General features: G+C 45.6%; 1 protein-coding gene across 1 annotated transcript in view; it reads left to right on the forward strand.

The window, feature by feature from the left end:
• The first annotated feature begins 9,664 nt into the window (after positions 1-9,664).
• Prpf8 (pre-mRNA processing factor 8) overlaps positions 9,665-21,134 on the forward strand; it is a 24,869-nt gene continuing 13,399 nt past the window's right edge. The window contains exons 1-23 of the mRNA XM_031350897.1: positions 9,665-10,080; positions 10,521-10,689; positions 11,572-11,736; positions 11,843-12,061; positions 12,174-12,386; positions 12,488-12,613; positions 12,694-12,799; positions 13,252-13,442; positions 13,571-13,690; positions 13,773-13,962; positions 14,078-14,197; positions 14,290-14,424; positions 14,773-14,902; positions 15,162-15,358; positions 15,585-15,791; positions 15,896-16,059; positions 16,172-16,298; positions 16,413-16,605; positions 17,221-17,408; positions 17,581-17,819; positions 18,036-18,182; positions 18,368-18,578; positions 19,183-19,299. Of these exons, the coding sequence (XP_031206757.1) occupies positions 9,981-10,080; positions 10,521-10,689; positions 11,572-11,736; positions 11,843-12,061; positions 12,174-12,386; positions 12,488-12,613; positions 12,694-12,799; positions 13,252-13,442; positions 13,571-13,690; positions 13,773-13,962; positions 14,078-14,197; positions 14,290-14,424; positions 14,773-14,902; positions 15,162-15,358; positions 15,585-15,791; positions 15,896-16,059; positions 16,172-16,298; positions 16,413-16,605; positions 17,221-17,408; positions 17,581-17,819; positions 18,036-18,182; positions 18,368-18,578; positions 19,183-19,299 (3,774 nt within the window). The 5' untranslated portion in view covers positions 9,665-9,980. The remainder of the gene's footprint in view (positions 10,081-10,520; positions 10,690-11,571; positions 11,737-11,842; positions 12,062-12,173; positions 12,387-12,487; positions 12,614-12,693; positions 12,800-13,251; positions 13,443-13,570; positions 13,691-13,772; positions 13,963-14,077; positions 14,198-14,289; positions 14,425-14,772; positions 14,903-15,161; positions 15,359-15,584; positions 15,792-15,895; positions 16,060-16,171; positions 16,299-16,412; positions 16,606-17,220; positions 17,409-17,580; positions 17,820-18,035; positions 18,183-18,367; positions 18,579-19,182; positions 19,300-21,134) is intronic.

The raw sequence follows: 21,134 nt of genomic DNA on the forward strand, positions 1-21,134 counted from the left end.
TGGCCTCCAACTCAGAAATCCACCTGCCTCTGCCTCCCAAGTGTTGGGATTAAAGGCGTGAGCCACCAACTCCTGAGTAACACAGTCTGTTTTAAGGCACTTTTGAACTCTCCATGCCTGCATTACAGACACGAGCCATGGCACAGGCTGAGATAAACCTCCTTTGCAAGGAGACAGGGCAGAAGCTTCCATTCTGTTAGCAATGCTTTATCAGATCTTATTGCTTTCTCTTTCTGGTTTTGGCTTTGTTTTGTTTTGTTTTTAGTTTTGTTTTGTTTTGGATTTTTTTTTTTTTTTTTTTGAGACAGGATTTCTTTGTGTAGCTCTGGCTGTCCTGGAACTCTGTTGGGGGGAAGCCTAACCTTCATAGCCCATGTATGTGAGCACCAACAGCACATGTGTGTGAGCACCAACAGCACATGTGTGTGAACACCAACAGCCCATGTGTGTGAGTACCACAGCCCATGTGTGTGAGCACCAACAGCACTTGTGTGTGAGCACCACAGCCCATGTGTGTGAACACCAACAGCACATGTGTGTGAGCACAAAAGCCTATGTGTGTGAGCACCAACAGCACATGTGTGTGAACACCAACAGCCCATGTGTGTGGGCACCAACAGCACATGTGTGTGTGTGAGCACCAACAGCACATGTGTGTGAGCACCAACAGCACGTGTGTGTGTGAGCACCAACAGCACATGTGTGTGAGTACCATAGCACTTGTGTGTTAGCATCAACAGCACATGTGTGTGAGCACCAACAGCACATGTGTGTGAGCACCAACAGCACATGTATGTGAGCACCAACAGCACATGTGTGTGTGTGAGCACCAACAGCCCATGTGTGTGAGCACCAACAGCACTTGTGTGTGAGCACCAACAGCACATGTGTGTGAGCACCAACAGCACATGTGTGTGAGCACCAACAGCACATGTGTGTGAGCACCAACAGCACATGTGTGTGAGCACCAACAGCACATGTGTGTGAACACTAACAGCACATGTGTGTGAGCACCACAGCCTATGTGTGTGAGCACCAACAGCATATGTGTGTGAGCACCAACAGCACATGTGTGTGAGTACCATAGCACATGTGTGTGAGCACCAATAGCCCATGTGTGTGAACACCAACAGCACTTGTGTGTGAACACCAACAGCCCATGTGTGTGAGTACCACAGCCCATGTGTGTGAACACCAACAGCACTTGTGTGTGAGCACCACAGCCCATGTGTGTGAGCACCAACAGCACATGTGTGTGAAAACCAACAGCCCATGTGTGTGGGCACCAACAGCACATGTGTGTGAGCACCAACAGCACATGTGTGTGAGCACCAACAGCACATGTGTGTGTTGAGCACTAACAGCACATGTGTGTGTGTGAGCACCAACAGCACATGTGTGTGAGTACCATAGCACTTGTGTGTGAGCATCAACAGCACATGTGTGTGAATACCAACAGCCCATGTGTGTGAGCACCAACAGCACTTGTGTGTGAGCACCACAGCCCATGTGTGTGAACACCAACAGCACATGTGTGTGAGCACAAAAGCCTATGTGTGTGAGCACCAACAGCACATGTGTGTGAACACCAACAGCCCATGTGTGTGGGCACCAACAGCACATGTGTGTGTGTGTGAGTACCATAGCACTTGTGTGTGAGCATCAATAGCACATGTGTGTGAATACCAACAGCCCATGTGTGTGAGCACCAACAGCACTTGTGTGTGAGCACCAATAGCACATATGTGTGAATACCATAGCACATGTGTGTGAGTACTATAGCACGTATGTAGAGTTCAGAGGATAAATTGAGAGAGTGTTTTTTCCTCCTACTGTGTAGGTCTCAAGGGTGGAGCTCGGGGTCAGCCTTGGTGGCAAGCTCCTTTATCCACAGGGTCCTCCTGCCAGTCCAGCTTTTTCTTTCTTTCTTTTTTTTTTTGTTATGTCTATGCACTCTGTTCAAGGCTAACTCGGTGACCTCATGTTATCAGAACTGCTTGTAAGAGCAAGAGTAACTGTGGACATCTATGTTTCTAGGAACTCCATCCCCAGCATGGATGACTCAGGAAAAAAAATGCATCACCAAAGAGTTCCAGCACCTCACCCAGCAAATATTTACCTCCTATATAACCTTGTGGGGTGACTGAGCCTTGAGATTTATCATTAGGATTTCACAGGACTGATTACAGCTGGTCTACTCCATGACCAAAATGGTGACGATGGCTGACCAAAAAGAAACAGCTACCCTATAGTGTGCCACTACATCTGGCTCTTGTTTTCTTTCTTTCTGTTTTCTTTTTCTTCCCCTCCCCCCACCCCACCCCCAAAGGCCACAGTACTGAGGATTGAACCCAGGACAACGGCAAGCACTCTGCCAAGTGAGCTACATTTCCAGACCTATTTTTCCATTTATTTTTATTTTTTTAAAGATTTCTTTATTATTATAAATAAGTACACCGCTGCTGTCTTCAGAAACACCAGAAGAGGGTCGTGAGCCACCATGTGATTGCTGGGATTTGAACCTTTGGAAGAACAGTCAGTGCTCTTACCTGCTGAGCCATCTTGTCAGCCCTATTTTTCCATTTCTTTCTTTCCTTTTAGATTTTATTTTTATTTATTTGTATATGTGTGTGTGTGTGTGTGTGTGTGTGCTTATGTGTATGTGTCAATATGCCATGAGTATACAGAAACCTGAGAAGGCCAGAAGAGAGTGTCTGGGTTACAGGGGTTGTGAGCTGTCCTATGGGTGCTCAGTACTAAAGGCTTGCAGCAGCAGCAGCACCACCACCACCACCACCACCGCCGCCTCCCATCACTGCCACCACCACCACCACCTGGCCTTCAAGTTCAATTCTCAGCAATATGAAACCACACACAGAGACAAGGACCTGCAAGATGGCTCAGCAGGTAAAGAAGTTTTCATTGTAAGCCCGAGGACCTGAGTTCACTGTCTGGAATCCATGGTGGAAGGGGAGAACCAACTCAATGATGTTGTTCTCTGCCCTCCATATGTGTGCCATGGAATGAACAGACCTCCCATACATACATTAAGAATAAATAAAACTAAAATTAGATTGGTAACTTTTACGTTGAAAGTGGTTTTTACATGTGTGTGCAACAATAACACAGAGAATAGAAAAGCAAGCATGTATCCTCAATGAACAGCATTGAAAGAAAAAAAAAACACATTTCCTGTAAATTGTGCTGGGAGTCTGAGTTAGGTTTTTTTGTTTTGTTTTGTTTTGTTTTTTCTGAGACAAGGTTTCTCTGTGTAGTCCTGGCTGTCCTGGAACTCACTCTGTAGCCCAGGCTGGCCTCAAACTCAGAAATCTGCCTGCCTCTGCCTCCCAAGTGCTGGGATTAAAGGCGTGTGCAACCACCGCCCAGCCGAGTTAGGGTTTCTATGCTGTAATAAAAACACCCTAACCAAAATCAACTTGGGGAGGAAGCTTTTAATTTCAGCTTATATGTCTACAGCATGATCCATTACCCAGGGAAGTCAGGACAGAAATTCAAACAGGTCAGGAACCTGGACGTAGGAGCTGATACAGAAGTCATGGAGCTGCTTACTGGCTTGTTCCTAGCAAACAGGAGTACTAGCCCAGGGGCAGCACAGCCCACAATGAGCCACGCTCTCCCACAACAATCATAAATGTAGAAAATGCATCACAGGTTTGCTCACAGGCCAATCTGGTGGGGGCATTTTCTCAATTGAGGTTCATTTTTCCAAAAGGACTTTAGCTTGTATTATGTTGACATAAAAACTAGCCAGTAAATTGGGATTATAGATATTCTCATGAAAAAGAAGACATTTAGATTCCTGCATCACACAGTATCCAGAAATTAACTCGATGTGAATCATAAGCCCTGCAAGTAAGAGTCAAAACTATGAAAAATCTTACAAGAAATCAGGAATGGGGGGGGGGGGTGTAAGCCAAGGGAAAAGCACTTGCCTGGCCTGCACAAAGCTCAAGGTTCTGTCTCTAGGACCACCAACGGAGAACGAGAATGGAGGATGAGGCCATCGTGACCTGAGTCATTACCAAGTGCTAATCCTCGAGACACCAAAATCACAAGCGACAAAAGAGATCAACAAGTCGGACTTTATTCAAATAAAGTGCTATGTCGTTGAATGCAACCGAGAAGTGAAGAGGAGTCGGGTCTGGTGGCCCAGGCCTGAAATCCAAGCTACTGGGTGGACTAAGGGAGGACAACAGCTAGTTCAAAGCTCAGAGTTAACCCAGAGAGCAGCTTGGATAGTTTAATGAGACTCTGCCAAGGCCAGTGTGCAGGAGAGATGGCTCAGTGGTTTAAGGGCATTACTCCTCTTGAAAAGGACCTGAATTCAATTCCCAGTACCCACATGGGCACTCACAATCATCTATAACTTTAGTTTCAGGGGATCCAATGCCCTCTTCTGGTCTCCATAGTACCAGGCATGTACACAGTGCACATACATACGTACATGCATACATACACAGGCATATCATACTCATAAAGTAGTAAGCAAATCTTTTTTTAAAAGATTTATTTATTATTATAAGTAAGTACACTGTAGCTATCTTCAGACGCACCAGAACAAGGGCATCACGTCTCATTATGGGTGATTGTGAGCCACCATGTGGTTGCTGGGATTTGGACTCAGGACCTTCAGAAGAGCAGTCGGTGCTCTTACCCACTGAGCCATCTCACCAGCTCCAGCAACTAAATCTTGAAAGAAAAGAAGAGGGCTGAAGAGTTGGCTCCATGGTTAAGAACACTTTTTTTTTTTTTAAGATTTATTTATTATTTATTTATTACAAGTACACCATAGCTGTCTTCAGATGCACCAGAAGAGGTCGTCAGATCTCATTACAGGTGGTTGTGAGCCACCATGTGGTTGCTGGGATTTGAACTCATGACCTTCGGAAGAGCAATCAGTGTTCTTACCCGCTGAGCCATTTCACCAGCCCCAAGAACACTTGTTCTTATAGAGAACTTCAGTTTGATTCTCAGAATCCTCATGGTGGTTTACCACTATCTGGAATTCCAGTTGCAGGGATCCAAGTTTCTGTCTTCTGTGGGTACCAGGCATATATGTGGTGTACATACATACATGTATACACTCATATACATAAAATAAAAGGTTTTTAAACAGAGGTTGGGTCTGTAGCTCAGAGGTAGAATGCTTGCCTGGAATGCACTGTAAAGCTTTGGGTTCACTCCCCAGCACTGTAAAAGATCATAAAACCAGAAATACAGATGCTCTGAACCACAGCCTGGGAATGTACCGCAGTCGGTGCAGTGTTCACCTGGCATATACAGAGCACAGGATAAACTGATTGTGGTGGTTCACACCTCTAAGCCTAGTACGTGGGAAGTAGAGGCAGGATGATCAAAAGTTCAGTCACATCCTTGGTCTCTTAGAGAATCTGAGGCCAGTCTGGTCTGCTGGTCTATTTGGAATTCTGTTTCAATAAATAGAAGAAAGAAAGAAAAAGAGAAGAAGAATTCCTATAATTGTCTTAACCTCTGACCTCTGTTAAGAGACTGTGTTCATCAAGTCCTTATCAGGAATTCACTGATTGGGCTGGAGAGATGGCTCAGTGGTTAAGAGCACTGACTGTTCTTCCAGAGGTTCTGAGTTCAATTCCCAGCAGCCACATGGTGGCTCACAACCATCTGTAATAGGAACCCTCTTCTGGTCTGTGTAAAGACAGTGATGTGCTCACATTAAATAAATAAATAAATAAATAAATAAATAAATAAATCTTAAAAAAAAAAAAAGGAATTCAGTAATCATTTTGTGAAAACCCACACCAGAGTTTGTTCAGAGGACCCAGGCTCCAGCTGTGGTTATCACATAGGGTTTTTATACCAGAAAAATAAAATAAGTAAGTATGTATTTTTTTTAAAAATCCATTCAGAGCTGGATATGGTGGTGTCTAGTTATCATGGCATCCAGAACTGAGGCAGGATAGCCATAAGACTGAGTATGGCCTGGACTATACAGTCTCAACAAACAAAAGCAAGGGATCTGAGTAGGTGGTGCTGGTGCTATAAATTTTTTCTTTGTGTTTGTCACCTAATGTGTATGGTTGGTCTTAGTACATGCATGCCTGTGCACCACTTATGTGCCTGGAACCCAAGGGAGCCAGAAGAGGCCAGGCATCTGGATCCCCTGAAGTATCGTTACAGATGGTTGTGAGCAGCCATGTGGGTACTAGAAACCAAATCTAGATCCTCTGAAAGAGCCATCTCTCCACTCTACCTTTTAAAAATCTCTTAGCAATCCTCCTGCCTCTGTCCCCTAATGTTAATAATACAGGTATATGATACTATGCCTTGTCTCTGAATGAACATTTCTTCAAAGCAGATACACATGCTAAAGCAAGTGTGAACCTTAAATGTGTTATGCTGAGTAAAAGACACCAGTCACACAAAAGCTCACTGCTCAAGAGTATCTTATGAGACATTGAACATGTGAGCTCTGAGACAGAAATCTGAGGCTGAGGGAGACATGGCTAATGGCTACAACACCTCTTTCTGGAATGATGAGAATGTTCTAGAACTAAAAAACAGTGGTAACTCAGCATATATACAAAACTCATTGAATTGTACACTTTAAACGAATGTAATAAAACTTATCTCAGTAATGTGGTTTAGAAGATGTACAAGCTGGGCAGTGGTGGTGCATGCCTTTAATCCCAGCACTTGGGAGGCAGAGGCAGATGGATTTCTGAGTTCGAGGCCAGCCTGGTCTACAGAATGAGTTCTAGGACAACCAGGGCTACACAGAGAAACCCTGTCTTGAAAAAAACCAAAAAAATAAAAAAATTAAAAAAAAATAAAAAGAAGATGTACAGATGTGTGTGTTAAAACATTTCTTAGCATGGCAATAAAAATACAGTTTTAGCTGGGCAGTGGTGACTCAAAAAATAATAATAATAACAATAGTAAAAATAATGAAAACAGGGGCTGGAGAGATGGCTCAGTGGGTAAGAACACTGACTGCTCTTCCAGAAGTCCTGAGTTCAGTTCCCAGCAACCACACAGTGGCTCACAACCAACTGTAATGGGATCAGATGCCCTCTTCTGACGTGTGTCTGAAGACAGCTACAGTGTACTCATATAAATAAAAATAAATAAATCTTAAAAAAATAATAATGAAAACAATATGATGAGTTTCCCTATGTTCTAAAAAAATAATGATAATTATGATAACAGAAATAATAGCAATCTTAATGAAAACATTTCATTAATGACAAATTTCCCTACACTCCACTTATTTTGAAAAGTATAACACTTTTGCTGGATGGAGGTGGCCTACACCTTTAGTCCCAGCTCTCAGGAGGCAGAGGCAGTAAATCTCTGTGTTCAATGCTAGTCTGCTCTATATAGCAAGTTCCAGGATAGCCAGGGCTACACACAGAGAAACCCTTCCTCAAAAAAAAAAAAGTTTAAGAATTTTAAAAAGATTGACTTGTTTTTATTTTATGTATTTGTGTAACTGTCTGTGCACCACATGCAGGCAGGTGGCTGCAGAGGCCAGAAGCAGGTGTTAGATTGTCTTGAGCTGGAGTTACAAGTGATTATGAAATGCTGTGTAGGTTCTGGAAAGGAAAGCCAGGGCCCCTGCAAGATCAACAAGTGCTGTTCACTGCCTTGCTATCTCTCCATCTTCAGAAAACATGTTACACATAACCATAGTATGACAGTCAAAGTGGAAAACCGACGTTCCTACAATACTATTAATGAAACGATAGACTCGCCTGGGATGTTACCAGAACACGGAGCATTGTCTAACACATAGTGACGGTCACAGCAAGGACTTTACACAGTGACCATGATAACACTGAAGCTAGACTTGCTACCACTGCTGGGCGTGTCTGCCGGCTGTTTCTAAAGGCATAATGTTAGCTTCTCGTCCTAAATTTGTTGCCTTCCTTTCCTCCTTCCCTCTGCCATTTCTTCTTACCCCTCTTCTATAGCTCTCCCCTCTCCTCTCCTCTTCTAACAGGGTTGCAATATGCAGCCCAGATGCCATCTTCCTGCCTCAGCCTCCCCAGTGTTGGAAAATACTCTTTCCACAGGTTCATGCTAGGAGTCTGAAGACAGCTCAGTGGGAGAGGGACTGCATCAAACCCTGGGCTCAATTCTTAAAACTGCGGAGAGAAAAGTAAACGGAAGAGTTCTAGTGTATCGGTTCTGGCCATCTGGAATTACTTTGTTTCTGATCTTTTGCTCTGGTCAAATCCTTCTCATCCATCTTTCCTCATCAGGCTATCATAACAACCCTTCTTGAAATACTTGGAAATGCTCTGCTGCCAGGTACACCCTCAGTCCTGCTCCTAGATTTTTTTTTCTAAGCTTCTTTCTAAGGCTAGGACTACGATTTATATTGAACAGTTTTTTCTTCTTTTCTTTTGTTTGTTTGTTTTTCGAGACAGGGTTTCTCTGTGTAGCCCTGGCTGTCCTGGAACTCACTCACCAGGCTGGACTTGAACTCAGAAATCCACCTGCCTCTGCCTCCCAAGTGCTGGGATTAAAGGCGTGTGCCACTGCCCAGCTATAATGAACAGTTTTTATCTACAGCATGCGTTAGAGTCATCATTGCCAGATAGAGGAAAGAGAAACGAGAGAAGAAAGTTATTACCAGTGAAACCCCCCAGAGACATTTCTAATTTTTCTAATGTCTTCTTTTAATCTCCCTGGGTACCAGGCATGTCTGTCGTCCACAGACATACATGAAAGCAAAACATTAATACATATATTAAAAATTAATTAATTTTTAAAAGTGATTCTTTGGTATGTTTTGTTTTGTTTTTGAGGTATGGTCTCATGTAGCAAAGTCTGGTCTTAAACTCTATATAGCCAAGGAAGAATTCGAATTTCTTTTTGAAAAAATAATTATTTTATGTATATGGGTGTTTGGGTTGCATGTATGTATGTGCACGACGTGTGTTCTGTATCTGCAGAGGACAGAAGAGGGTATCAGATCCCCTAGAATCAGAGTTACAGAAAGTTGTGAGGCACCATGTGCTGGAAATCAAACCAGGTTCTCTGGAAGAACAGCTAAGGCTTTTAACCGTTCAGTCATCTTTCCAGGACAGACCTTGAATTTATGATCATTCTGCCTTCAACCTCCTACTCTCCTCCCATCCTGCCCCGCTCCGCCCCGGAGTGCTGAGATCTATGCATTGCCAGAAATGGAATGAACCAAGGGTCTCCTGTACATTAGGCAGGCACTCGGAGGTACATTCCCATCCCAGATCATCATACATTTTTGCCAGCCTTCCTTCTGTCTTGGACGTTCCAAGAGTTATTTGACTCTTTGGTACATAGTAGGCACTGTTAACAGTAATGTAATGAAAGAATACAAGAACAAAGAATTCATTGAGTAGGAGCTAGTACTACATATCAGCTCTGAGTTCATGAGAATATAGGGGGAACGTGCAACGTAGGGCAAACTTATTAAAATTGTTATGGTTTTGGCTTTTGGGGAGCAATGTCAATAGCCAATTAAATGTCAGTTCTATTAAGAGAGGACTCCTAAACAGACTAGCAGAAGGTGGGGCGTGAGCCTTTCCTCGCGGTGACATCCGCCTTTAGACCCGCCTCCCGGCGTAGGCTGCAACGTCAATTGGGGAAGTTGCTAATCCATCAGAGGATCTCGGCGCCTATTGGGTGAGCTTCTGAGCCCAGTTGCGTACTTCCTGGAGTTGGGAACGCGGAGCGGACGTCGTCTTTCCGCCATTGCTCTGCTAGCCCAGCCGCTACCTAAGTGAGGGGTGACATGTGGGTGGCTAGCGTCTGAGGCTGAGCAGCAAGGTAGTCGAGTGGGCCGAGCGGCCTGAGGAGCTGCTCCAGGCCCGAGTCGCGAGCACCCAGCCCGGCTAGAGTGCAGGCCAAGGGGCTCCGGACGTGCTCCATCTGCCTCTTGTGGGCCCGGGCCTAGCTGATTAGCTTTGGCCTCTGTCTCCATCCCCGATTCTCCCGGCATGGCCGGAGTGTTTCCTTACCGAGGGCCGGGTAACCCGGTGCCCGGTCCTCTAGCCCCGCTGCCGGATTACATGTCAGAGGAGAAGCTGCAGGAGAAAGGTGAGAGGCGAGCGGGAACGGCGCGCGCGGGCCCGAACGTGTAGGCGGATTTCATTTCTTCTCTCTAGGTCATCAGGGGTGTACTTATTAGCAGTATTTACATTTTTAAAAATTTAGTCAAATCATTGAAAGTTTGGAAGTGCTTGTTATTTGCAGGAGCTAATTGTGTGTGTGTGTGTGTGTGTGTGTGTGTGTGTGTGATGCATCAATGGTGATAAAACCTGTTCCTTTATAGGGTTTGCATTACTATCAAGGAATTAGACAGCAACCCTCCCCTAAACATCAGTAGCAAAAATGTCAGGTGGTTTGGGGTAGTGAAATGGCAGGATACTTGGCTTGAGTGTTTCTCTTCCCAGTATGCAAAGGGTTACCCCAGGGGCACGGGTAAGAGATAATTAGGGTAAATGTGTGCAGCCCTTTAAACTGAGGTGCTTTTATAGCTCGAAAATGGCAGCAGTTGCAGGCCAAGCGCTATGCAGAGAAGCGGAAATTTGGGTTTGTGGATGCTCAGAAGGAAGACATGCCTCCAGAACATGTCAGGAAGATCATTCGAGACCACGGAGACATGACCAACAGGAAGTTCCGACATGACAAAAGGGTCTACTTGGGGTAAGTCACATACCAGGGATAATTTCATACGGAGTTTGGCTTCTTTCCTTTTTCTGCCCCTTCATTGTCAGTGCTGGATAGAGGAACTACCATTTGGAGCATGACTTTTCAACTGAGACCCAGTTTCCCTGTGTGGGCATTTCTGCCTGGGATTTAGCTCTGTAGACCAGGCTGCCCTTGAACCCACAGGGATCCCCATGCCTCTGCTTCCAAAGAGCTGGGATTAAAGGCAGATGCCACCATGTCCAGCGTGGAACATGGTTCTAGACTGTACCTAGGATGATTGTAAGAGTAAGGACGGACCACTGGGATTCCATGACAGCTACCCGATCATCTGCCTGTGCCCTTGATTGTTTTTGTTTGCCCTGCTGGTGTCATTGTGAAATGTCTGGTATTGTTGAACTGTTTGAAGCTCAAATTAAGACCCTGGGCACTCTGGAGGCCTTTTGGACCCTAGCATTTGGAGCTTTAGGATGTTTAATTCCTGGGGTCTCTTTTACTGTTAATTCTTCAACCTTAAGCTGCAGAGAGTCTTAACATTCCATTTGGATACAAGAATTTGTTAATTAAGTGGTGTGGGGAAGCCTTGGAAGTTTTTTCTTTTTTTCTTTTTTAAAGATTGATTTATTTCATTTATATGAGTACACTATAGCTGTCTTCACATACACAAGAAGAGGGCATCAGATCCCACTATAGATGGTTGTGAAGGGAGAGTGGTATTAGATGAAGGTGGAGATGAGGAGGTGGTTGTGAGTCCTCATTTGGGGCTTTGGAGTATAAGGCAGCATTTTGTGTGGAATACCTGATAACTTCATGGCTTGTCAGCAGGGAACAAATAACAGAACCCTTAGTTGTTTCTAATTATCTCTCCTTATGTTGCAGAGCTCTCAAGTACATGCCTCATGCAGTTCTTAAGCTCCTGGAGAACATGCCCATGCCTTGGGAGCAGATCCGGGATGTGCCTGTGCTGTACCACATCACTGGAGCCATTTCCTTTGTTAACGAGATTCCTTGGGTTATCGAGCCGGTTTACATCTCCCAGTGGGGGTGAGAAGGGCTGAAGTATGGTTGGGGGGTAGAGCTGGGGGCTGGTGGGTGTCATGGGAGGGTGTTGGCAGCTGAGATCAGTGGACACCATGCTCTTGCTTTCTAGGTCAATGTGGATCATGATGCGTAGAGAAAAAAGAGACAGGCGGCATTTCAAGAGGATGCGTTTTCCCCCTTTTGATGATGAGGAACCACCCCTGGATTATGCCGACAACATCTTAGATGTTGAGCCACTGGAAGCCATTCAGCTAGAGCTGGATCCTGAGGAGGATGCCCCTGTACTGGACTGGTTCTATGACCACCAGCCATTGAGAGACAGTAGAAAGTGAGTGGAACTAATTTCTGTGAGCATTCTGCAAACAGGAGCTGTGGGAAGGCAGTGGGTAAGCATCCTGGCTCAATGTCTACTTGATATGGGCCCTCCATCTTTTCCCTAGGTACGTTAATGGTTCCACCTACCAGCGCTGGCAGTTCACATTGCCTATGATGTCCACTCTCTACCGACTGGCCAATCAGCTTCTGACTGACTTGGTAGATGACAACTACTTCTATCTTTTTGATCTGAAGGCCTTCTTTACCTCTAAGGCACTCAACATGGCCATTCCTGGGGGACCCAAATTTGAACCTCTTGTTCGAGACATCAACCTGCAGTAAGTTGGGGGAATATCAATTTTAGGCATCTTGTGTGTGGTAAAATTTAAGATCCTGTCTATCAATGGAACTAGACTACTCCCTTGACTTTCTGTTCTAGGGATGAAGACTGGAATGAATTTAACGATATTAATAAGATCATCATCCGTCAGCCTATTCGTACTGAGTACAAGATTGCTTTTCCTTACCTGTATAACAACCTTCCACACCATGTCCACCTGACCTGGTAAGACGCTTGGAGCATAGCAGTTAGAACGGAGAAGGCCAGAGCACAAGAACGTTGGCTGACTCTTCCTTTTGTTATAGGTACCACACTCCTAACGTTGTGTTCATCAAGACTGAGGATCCTGATTTGCCAGCTTTCTACTTTGATCCTCTGATCAACCCAATCTCCCATAGACACTCAGTCAAGGTAGAGGAAATCACATGCTTTGGAGGGTGGCTGGGAATGAGAGTCTTAAAGATTGAGCTTGGGGTCTTAGGCATGCTAGGCAGGTTTTCTGCCCCTCAGCAGCCTGTGCCCCACTTTCTTTTTGGACGTATAGTGTAGGTTAGCCTAAATTTACTGTGTGGTTTCAAGTTGGTCTTACCCATTCAGTCCCTTTGTCTTGGCCTCCTCCTGCATACTGGGGTTTCAGGCCTCCTTCCTTGAGCTTAGGAGTTTTGGTCAGGAACTGATTACAGTGCGTACTTCCTATGGTATGTACTAAAGCTCCTTTGGGAGGCTTTTATTGTTGAGAAGGTGAGTTGATTTCCTGCTTAGCTCTCTTCTCTACTCCCTTGGCTCCTTTGTCTAGCTCTTTAGGCATCTCTTGTCAGGAATCCAATGAGTGGGAAACGAACCCTCGAGGATTTCTTTTTCAGAGCCAAGAACCACTGCCTGATGATGATGAGGAGTTTGAACTCCCAGAGTTTGTAGAGCCCTTCCTGAAGGATACACCTCTCTATACAGACAATACAGCCAATGGCATCGCCCTGCTCTGGGCACCACGGCCCTTCAACCTACGCTCTGGTCGTACCCGCCGGGCCCTGGACATTCCCCTTGTCAAGAACTGGTGAGGTTTCTCCCTAAGGGGTAGTAGGTATGCAGTATAGGAGAAAAGACTGTCTGAATGGGCATACATCCTTTCCAGAGTGTCTGGAAGGATAGGAGGGCAAGGCTCTGATGCGCTTATTTAACCAGGTATCGGGAGCATTGTCCTGCTGGGCAGCCTGTGAAAGTTCGAGTCTCCTATCAGAAGCTGCTTAAGTATTATGTGCTGAATGCCCTCAAGCATCGGCCTCCCAAAGCCCAGAAGAAGAGGTAAGGTGTTGGAGACCCCTGCTACACCTTGTGTTCCAAAAATGTCAGGGTGACACTTTAATTCTCCTTTATTTTTACCCAGGTATCTGTTCCGCTCTTTCAAAGCTACCAAATTCTTTCAGTCCACCAAGCTGGACTGGGTGGAGGTAGGGCTGCAGGTTTGCCGCCAGGGCTACAACATGCTCAACCTTCTCATTCACCGTAAGAACCTCAACTATCTGCACTTGGACTACAATTTCAACCTGAAGCCTGTCAAGACACTCACCACCAAGGTGTCTGCCTGCCTGGATCTTGCGGATCTGCTGGGCTTAGGGGTGGAGGGCACTGCGTCATACCTCCTTCTGTGGCCACTATCATTAATGTTCTTTGTGTTCTTGGCCTTTGCAGGAAAGAAAGAAATCCCGTTTTGGGAATGCTTTCCATCTGTGCCGGGAAGTTCTTCGTTTAACTAAGCTGGTTGTGGATAGTCATGTGCAGTATCGCTTGGGCAATGTAGATGCCTTCCAGGTAAGGCTGTGCTACCTGGACCCTGCCAGATGGAGACAGGGTGAAGCCTGGGCTGACTCTGGCTCTAAGTCTAATGGGTGATTTTATTGCAGCTGGCAGATGGACTGCAGTATATATTTGCCCACGTGGGACAGTTGACGGGCATGTATCGATACAAATATAAGCTGATGCGGCAGATCCGCATGTGCAAGGACTTGAAACATCTCATCTATTACCGCTTCAACACGGTGAGACCCTGCCCTCACTGCCAGCCTTCACTTACTCTTGCTTTTTCTTTGCAGTTAGAGCTCTTTTCCAGGACCTTCTTTCAGAGAATCTCTTGATTATGTTATTACTGTATTTGATGAATCTTGGCACTTCCCCTGAAGCCTACCGCTGAGTCCATTCAGGGGCCTCACTTTCTGCCTTGAAATTCTCATATGTCCCCCTATTCTAGACTGTGAGGACTCCAACAGCATTTACCCTGTCTCAAGGCAGCCTGACACATGTTCTTCCATCTACTTCTGCCCAGTTTTCTTTCTATCATTTTTTAAAGGAATTGTTCATTTATGTTCCTGATTTCTCCTTGACTGTAGGGTCCTGTAGGGAAAGGCCCTGGCTGTGGTTTCTGGGCCGCTGGCTGGCGGGTCTGGCTGTTCTTTATGCGTGGAATCACCCCTCTGCTAGAGCGATGGCTGGGCAACCTGCTGGCTCGACAGTTTGAAGGTAAGTGGCTTTCTTTACCCAGGCTTGTATGCCTGATGTCCGTGTCTCTGTTTGCGCTGTCATCTGTGCCGAGTGTTTTAAATGAGACTGACCTACTACTATTCTGGTCTGGTTCTTGGGCTGTTCTCTAGGATTTTGAGCTATCATGTGTTTGTATGTTTGTAACTATCTGAACTGGCTTGTCTTTTTGCATGTGTGGATCATATGGACACTGTTACTATTTATTGATTTAATCTCTGGGCTGTCCCTTCACTTCTAGGACGTCACTCAAAGGGGGTGGCGAAGACAGTAACAAAGCAACGAGTAGAGTCCCATTTTGACCTCGAGCTTAGGGCAGCTGTGATGCACGATATTCTGGACATGATGCCTGAAGGCATCAAACAGAACAAGGCCCGAACAATTCTGCAGCACCTCAGTGAAGCCTGGCGCTGCTGGAAGGCCAACATTCCTTGGAAGGTAGGCTTTCCTCACCTCCAAGGAGGCATGCACATTCACCCTTCTGAGGCTAGGGTACCGCCTCCTCAGAAGGCTGTAAGTCTGTGCAGGCCAGGCTGGTCTCAGACTCGAGATCAACATCAGTATTGTTGATCAGTAGTAGTGTTGATCACCCTTTATGCTGGGGTGCTGGGGTGGAGCACCATGCTTGGTTCTTACTACTTTTTCATTGTGTTTGTACCTGCAGGTCCCAGGACTGCCAACACCTATAGAGAATATGATTCTTCGGTATGTTAAGGCCAAGGCTGATTGGTGGACCAATACTGCCCACTACAACCGTGAACGGATCCGTCGTGGGGCCACTGTAGACAAGACTGTTTGCAAAAAGAATCTGGGTCGCCTCACTCGCCTGTATCTGAAGGCAGAACAGGAGCGGCAGCACAATTACCTGAAGGTTGGGACAGCTAGGCTGGGTGGTAAGGTGGACTGCAGAGGGAGGACCAGGCTTTGTTCTAGTTTGGACAAGAGTGGGAGACTAACTTGATGTTCGCCTTCCAGGATGGGCCTTACATCACAGCAGAGGAAGCTGTGGCAGTGTATACTACCACTGTGCACTGGTTGGAAAGCCGTAGGTTCTCTCCCATCCCGTTCCCCCCACTCTCCTACAAGCATGATACCAAGCTGCTCATCCTGGCTCTGGAGCGTCTCAAGGAAGCTTATAGGTAAGGAGTGGCAGGAGGGTGACAGACAGAATGACATCTTGGTCAGAGTACAGAGAAACGTATAGTCCCTTCTGGTTTAGCATCTCATTCACCTTTCTTTTTGCTTTGTCAGTGTGAAGTCTAGGTTAAACCAGTCTCAGAGGGAGGAGCTGGGTCTGATTGAACAAGCCTATGACAACCCCCATGAGGCTTTGTCCCGCATCAAGCGTCACCTCCTTACACAGAGAGCCTTTAAAGAAGTAAGTGACATGCTCTCTAAGCTGTCTTTTGGTCTGTGCTGTTTATTGGTGGTATCTGGTGGGTGGCAGAGTGGCTCAGATGAACTGATGTGAGCCGGAGTCCTCCTCCCACAGGTGGGCATCGAGTTTATGGATCTCTATAGCCACCTTGTGCCAGTCTATGATGTGGAACCATTGGAGAAAATAACAGATGCTTACCTGGACCAGTACCTGTGGTATGAAGCAGATAAACGCCGTCTTTTCCCGCCCTGGATCAAGCCTGCTGACACAGAACCACCTCCACTGCTTGTTTATAAGTGGTGCCAAGGTAAACTTGGCTGGAGTTACCCTCTGCAGAGAAAGGAGATGAATTGAGTTCTGTATAAAAACTCAGGCCTAGACTGCATGATCCACTTTATTACATGATAAGAGTGAATACTGCCAGGTGGTGGTTCCATGTGCCTTTAATTTTTTCATTTCATTTTATTTATTTATTTATTTATTTTCGAGACAGGGTTTCTCTGAGATAAGGTTGGCCTCAAACTCAAAAATCCACCTGCCTCTGCCTCCCAAGTGCTGGGATTAAAGGCATGTGTCACTACTGCCCAGCTTTCCATGTGCCTTTAATCCCTGCATTCAGGAGGCAGGGGCAGGCAGATCTCTGAGTGGTCTACCGAGTGAGTTCCAGGACAACCAGGGCTACACAGAGAAACCCTGTCTAATAAAAAGAAAAATAGAAAGAGTGAATACTACTGATGTTGATCAAAGCTGACATTTATAGCAACTGGGATGAATCGATGGATGGATGGATGGATGGATGGATGGATGGATGGATGGATGGATGAATGGTAGAGGGTTTTGGAATGTGTTGAGAGCTACTGAGGTTACTAGTCCTGAAAAGAAATTTGTATTGTGTCATAACTCCAACATTTTGCTTTTTTAGGCATCAATAACCTGCAGGATGTGTGGGAGACGAGTGAGGGCGAGTGCAACGTCATGCTGGAGTCTCGGTTTGAGAAGATGTATGAGAAGATTGACCTGACGCTGCTTAACAGGCTGCTGCGACTCATTGTGGACCACAACATAGCTGACTACATGACGGCCAAGAACAATGTAGTCATCAACTATAAGGTCTGTTCTGGAGCAAGGAGCAAAGAAAGGTGTTAAGGGCTTGTCTGACTCATTGAGTTGGGATTTGCTGAGGGAGAATGGAGGATATTGGACCATGAAGTGCCTGGGACACAGCCAATCCAAGCCATTGCTAAGAGTTGTGGTTCTCTTTTCTTCTTTTTTTCCTTTCTAGGACATGAACCATACAAACTCATATGGAATCATCCGAGGCCTGCAGTTTGCCTCATTTATTGTACAGTACTATGGCTTAGTGATGGATTTGCTTGTACTGGGATTACACCGGGCCAGTGAGATGGCTGGGCCTCCTCAGATGCCAAATGACTTTCTCAGTTTCCAGGACATAGCCACCGAGGCTGCACACCCAATCCGACTCTTCTGTAGATACATTGATCGCATCCACATTTTCTTCAGGTAATGACGCACAGTTCCTTTAACCAACAGGGCAGGGAGCCATGTTATGTCCGTGAAATGGCTCTTGAAGCTTAGTTGACTAATTGCTTTTGAGCTATAAAGTGAAAAAGCCTAGCGGGGCATAGGTCCCGCTGGGAACTGGAGGAACTCCAGTGGGAGCTGGAGGTCTCAAAATAGTATATTTGGACTTCAACCATGTACCTTTCCTTAACGTAGGTTCACAGCAGACGAGGCTCGGGATCTGATCCAGCGTTACCTGACAGAACATCCAGACCCCAACAATGAAAACATTGTTGGCTACAATAACAAGAAATGCTGGCCACGAGATGCCCGAATGCGTCTCATGAAGCATGATGTCAACTTGTGAGTCTCAGTTGGGTTTGTGGGAATCAAAAGGATGTTAGTCCTAGCGACCCAAAAATCAATTAAAACTGAGGAGGTTGTGTCTTGGGTAGAAGGAATATTGGCCTGTTGGGGTATCATCTACCTGGTCTTTGAAAGCAAGTGTCTTCAGCAGACTGAAGTGCCTCTGTGTTCTCTGTGGATAGGGGTCGAGCAGTGTTCTGGGACATCAAAAATCGGCTGCCACGATCAGTGACAACAGTACAGTGGGAGAATAGCTTTGTGTCTGTGTACAGTAAAGACAACCCCAACCTGTTATTCAACATGTGTGGCTTTGAGTGCCGCATCCTGCCTAAGTGCCGTACCAGCTATGAAGAGTTCACCCACAAGGACGGGGTCTGGAATCTACAGAATGAGGTACAGTCTAGGAAGGACATCACTTTACCACCCCCGTAACTCTGGAGTCAGTAGGGTGAAGAATAGTCATAGCTTTTCATTTTCATCCCAGTGGGTTGGGTTTAGTCACAGTTACTCCTTGCTTGTTTAAACACTGTCTCGCTGTAACACTGGCTGGCCTGGAGTTCACTTTGTAAACAAGACTGGCCCTGATTGTCTCAGAGACCAGCCTGTCTCTACCTGCCAAGAAGTGTAAGGATTAAAGGCATGTGCTATCATGTCTCATTCATTCATTCATTCATTCATTTATTGAGACAGGGTCTCACTGTGTAGCTCTGGCTAGCCAGCTTAGCCTTGAATTCTTCTCCAAGATCTACCCCCATCTCTGCTGCTTCCTGAGTACTAAGATTAAGTGCACACAGTACCATGTCTGGCTTTTCACTTTCACTTATGCCATGGCATTTGTGTGGAGGGCAGAGGACAGCTTGTAGCTGTTGTACAGTGTGGGACTGGGGACTGGAGTAAGGAGCTAAGGCTTGGTAGCAGGCATCTATGCCTGCTCTGAGCCATTTCAGCAGCCCCGTGGGAGTTTCTGAGACACGTTAACACTAGCCTTGTGGTTTAGGTTACCAAGGAGCGGACAGCTCAGTGTTTCCTGCGTGTGGATGATGAGTCAATGCAACGCTTCCATAACCGTGTGCGGCAGATTCTGATGGCTTCTGGCTCCACCACTTTCACCAAGGTATGTAGGGCCATAAGCCTTAGTTTTCCTGCCAGCCTTTGTGTCTTAGCATCCCTTCAGCTCTTCTTTCCCAACTTTGCCTAGTATTCTAATCTCCATGTATTATTTTGGGATGACGTCTTACAATGTTGGATCTATTGGGGTTATTTCTGAGGATTCCCTGCAAGAATTTAACAGGCTGCATCTGTGGGGGTTTGATGATTTTTTAAATCAAGCAAAAGTGGAATCTCTAATTTGAACACAAGTATCTATTTTGCATTTCCTCTTATGCTTGTTATCTAAAGCAAACAGCTTATATTCCAGGGAGTAGCATAGAATGCCATTAAAATGCATTAAAATGTAGGGTCTTTTGTTTATGTTTTTCCTTAAGTTGTTTCTGGAGCTCACTTAACACAGCTGAGGGAAGCCGGGGGTTTGTTAGTTGTATTTATTTAGGGTCTTGCAAGGCTAGATCTCCCATGGTATAACTTTTTAACTGTGCCTATGAGGGATTAGCTTGTCCTTCTAGGTGGACCTCCCCGTAACTTTTGTAACTTCTGTACTGTAGATATTTTGCACATACTAAATGCTAGCTACAAAATAGAGCCCTTTCCCTTTGAGAGACAGGTACATGAACCACTAGTGTGTGATGTTTATGGAGCCATTGTGTTGTCTGGGAAGCTGAGAATACTGGAGTTCATGAGTTCTGGTCTGGTCTGAGTGTGGAAGAAGAAAGGCTTCTACAAGAAACAAGGTGAAGCCGGGCAGTGGTGGCACATACCTTTAATCCCAGCACTTGGGAGGCAGAGGGAGGTGAATCTTCTTGAGTTCAAGGCCAGCCTGGTCTACAGAGTTCCAGGACAGCCAGGGCTACACAGAGAAACCCTGTCTTGAAAGAGAGAGAGAGAGAGAGAGAGAGAGAGAGAGAGAGAGAGAGAGAGAGAGAGAGAGAGAGAGAGAGAGAGAGAGAAACAAGGTGAAGGTATTCAGCTTTAGCAGAGGTGTGGAGATGTACTTAATTAGCATGGTGCTTGTGTAGCTATAAGAAGTTTAAGGTTTACTACAGTAAATTGTAGAGTTGGATATTTTTTAGGTCCCTGGAAAAAGAATTTTCAGTTATAAGGCATTCTCTTTATTTTTATATTTTTTTTTCCAAGACACAGTTTCTCTTCATGTAGCACTGGCTGTCCAGGAACTCACTCTGTAGACCAGGCTGCCTTCAGACTCACAGAGCTCCACCTGCCTCTGCCAACCACGTGCTAGGATTACAAGCGTGCAAGTTTTCTGATTCTGGTGTAAGGTTGAAAGTGAGACTGAAATAGTGGAGAGAGAGAAGAGACAGATGAGGGTGATGGGTAGCTCTGAGGTGCACTGACCAGAACTAAGGCCCAGAACTGAGAGGGTGTTTAACAGCCTCAGTTGCCTGAGAACAGTTTGGTAGATAAGACTGAGTGAGAGCCAGTGGGATTGTCAGTTAGGATGTCGTTGGTGACCTAAGGGCTATTTCAGTGTTGGGATGGAAGCTAGGTGGTGTGGACGAAACTTGATTGGAGGTGAGTGGAGACAGTGAGTTTGCCAGAACTGGAGTAGATACGTTAGAATCTCCCTTTTATAGAGGGAGCTGCACATCAGGACAGGACTTTTTGTTTTATTTTGGGAGTTTTTACTTTTATTCACTTTCTTTTTTCTCTTTTGTTTTTTGTATAATTTACTTGTTTACAATGCATTATAACCATATTAACCTCTCGTTAACTTCTTTAATCCCCCCTTCCTGCTGCCCCCTCCTTTAAAAAGGTGTGTGTGTGTGTGTGTTTGAGAGAGAGAGAGAGAGAGAGAGAGAGAGAGAGAGAGAGAGA

This window comes from Mastomys coucha, unplaced genomic scaffold (assembly GCF_008632895.1).
Source record: "Mastomys coucha isolate ucsf_1 unplaced genomic scaffold, UCSF_Mcou_1 pScaffold5, whole genome shotgun sequence".
NCBI lineage: Eukaryota > Metazoa > Chordata > Mammalia > Rodentia > Muridae > Mastomys > Mastomys coucha.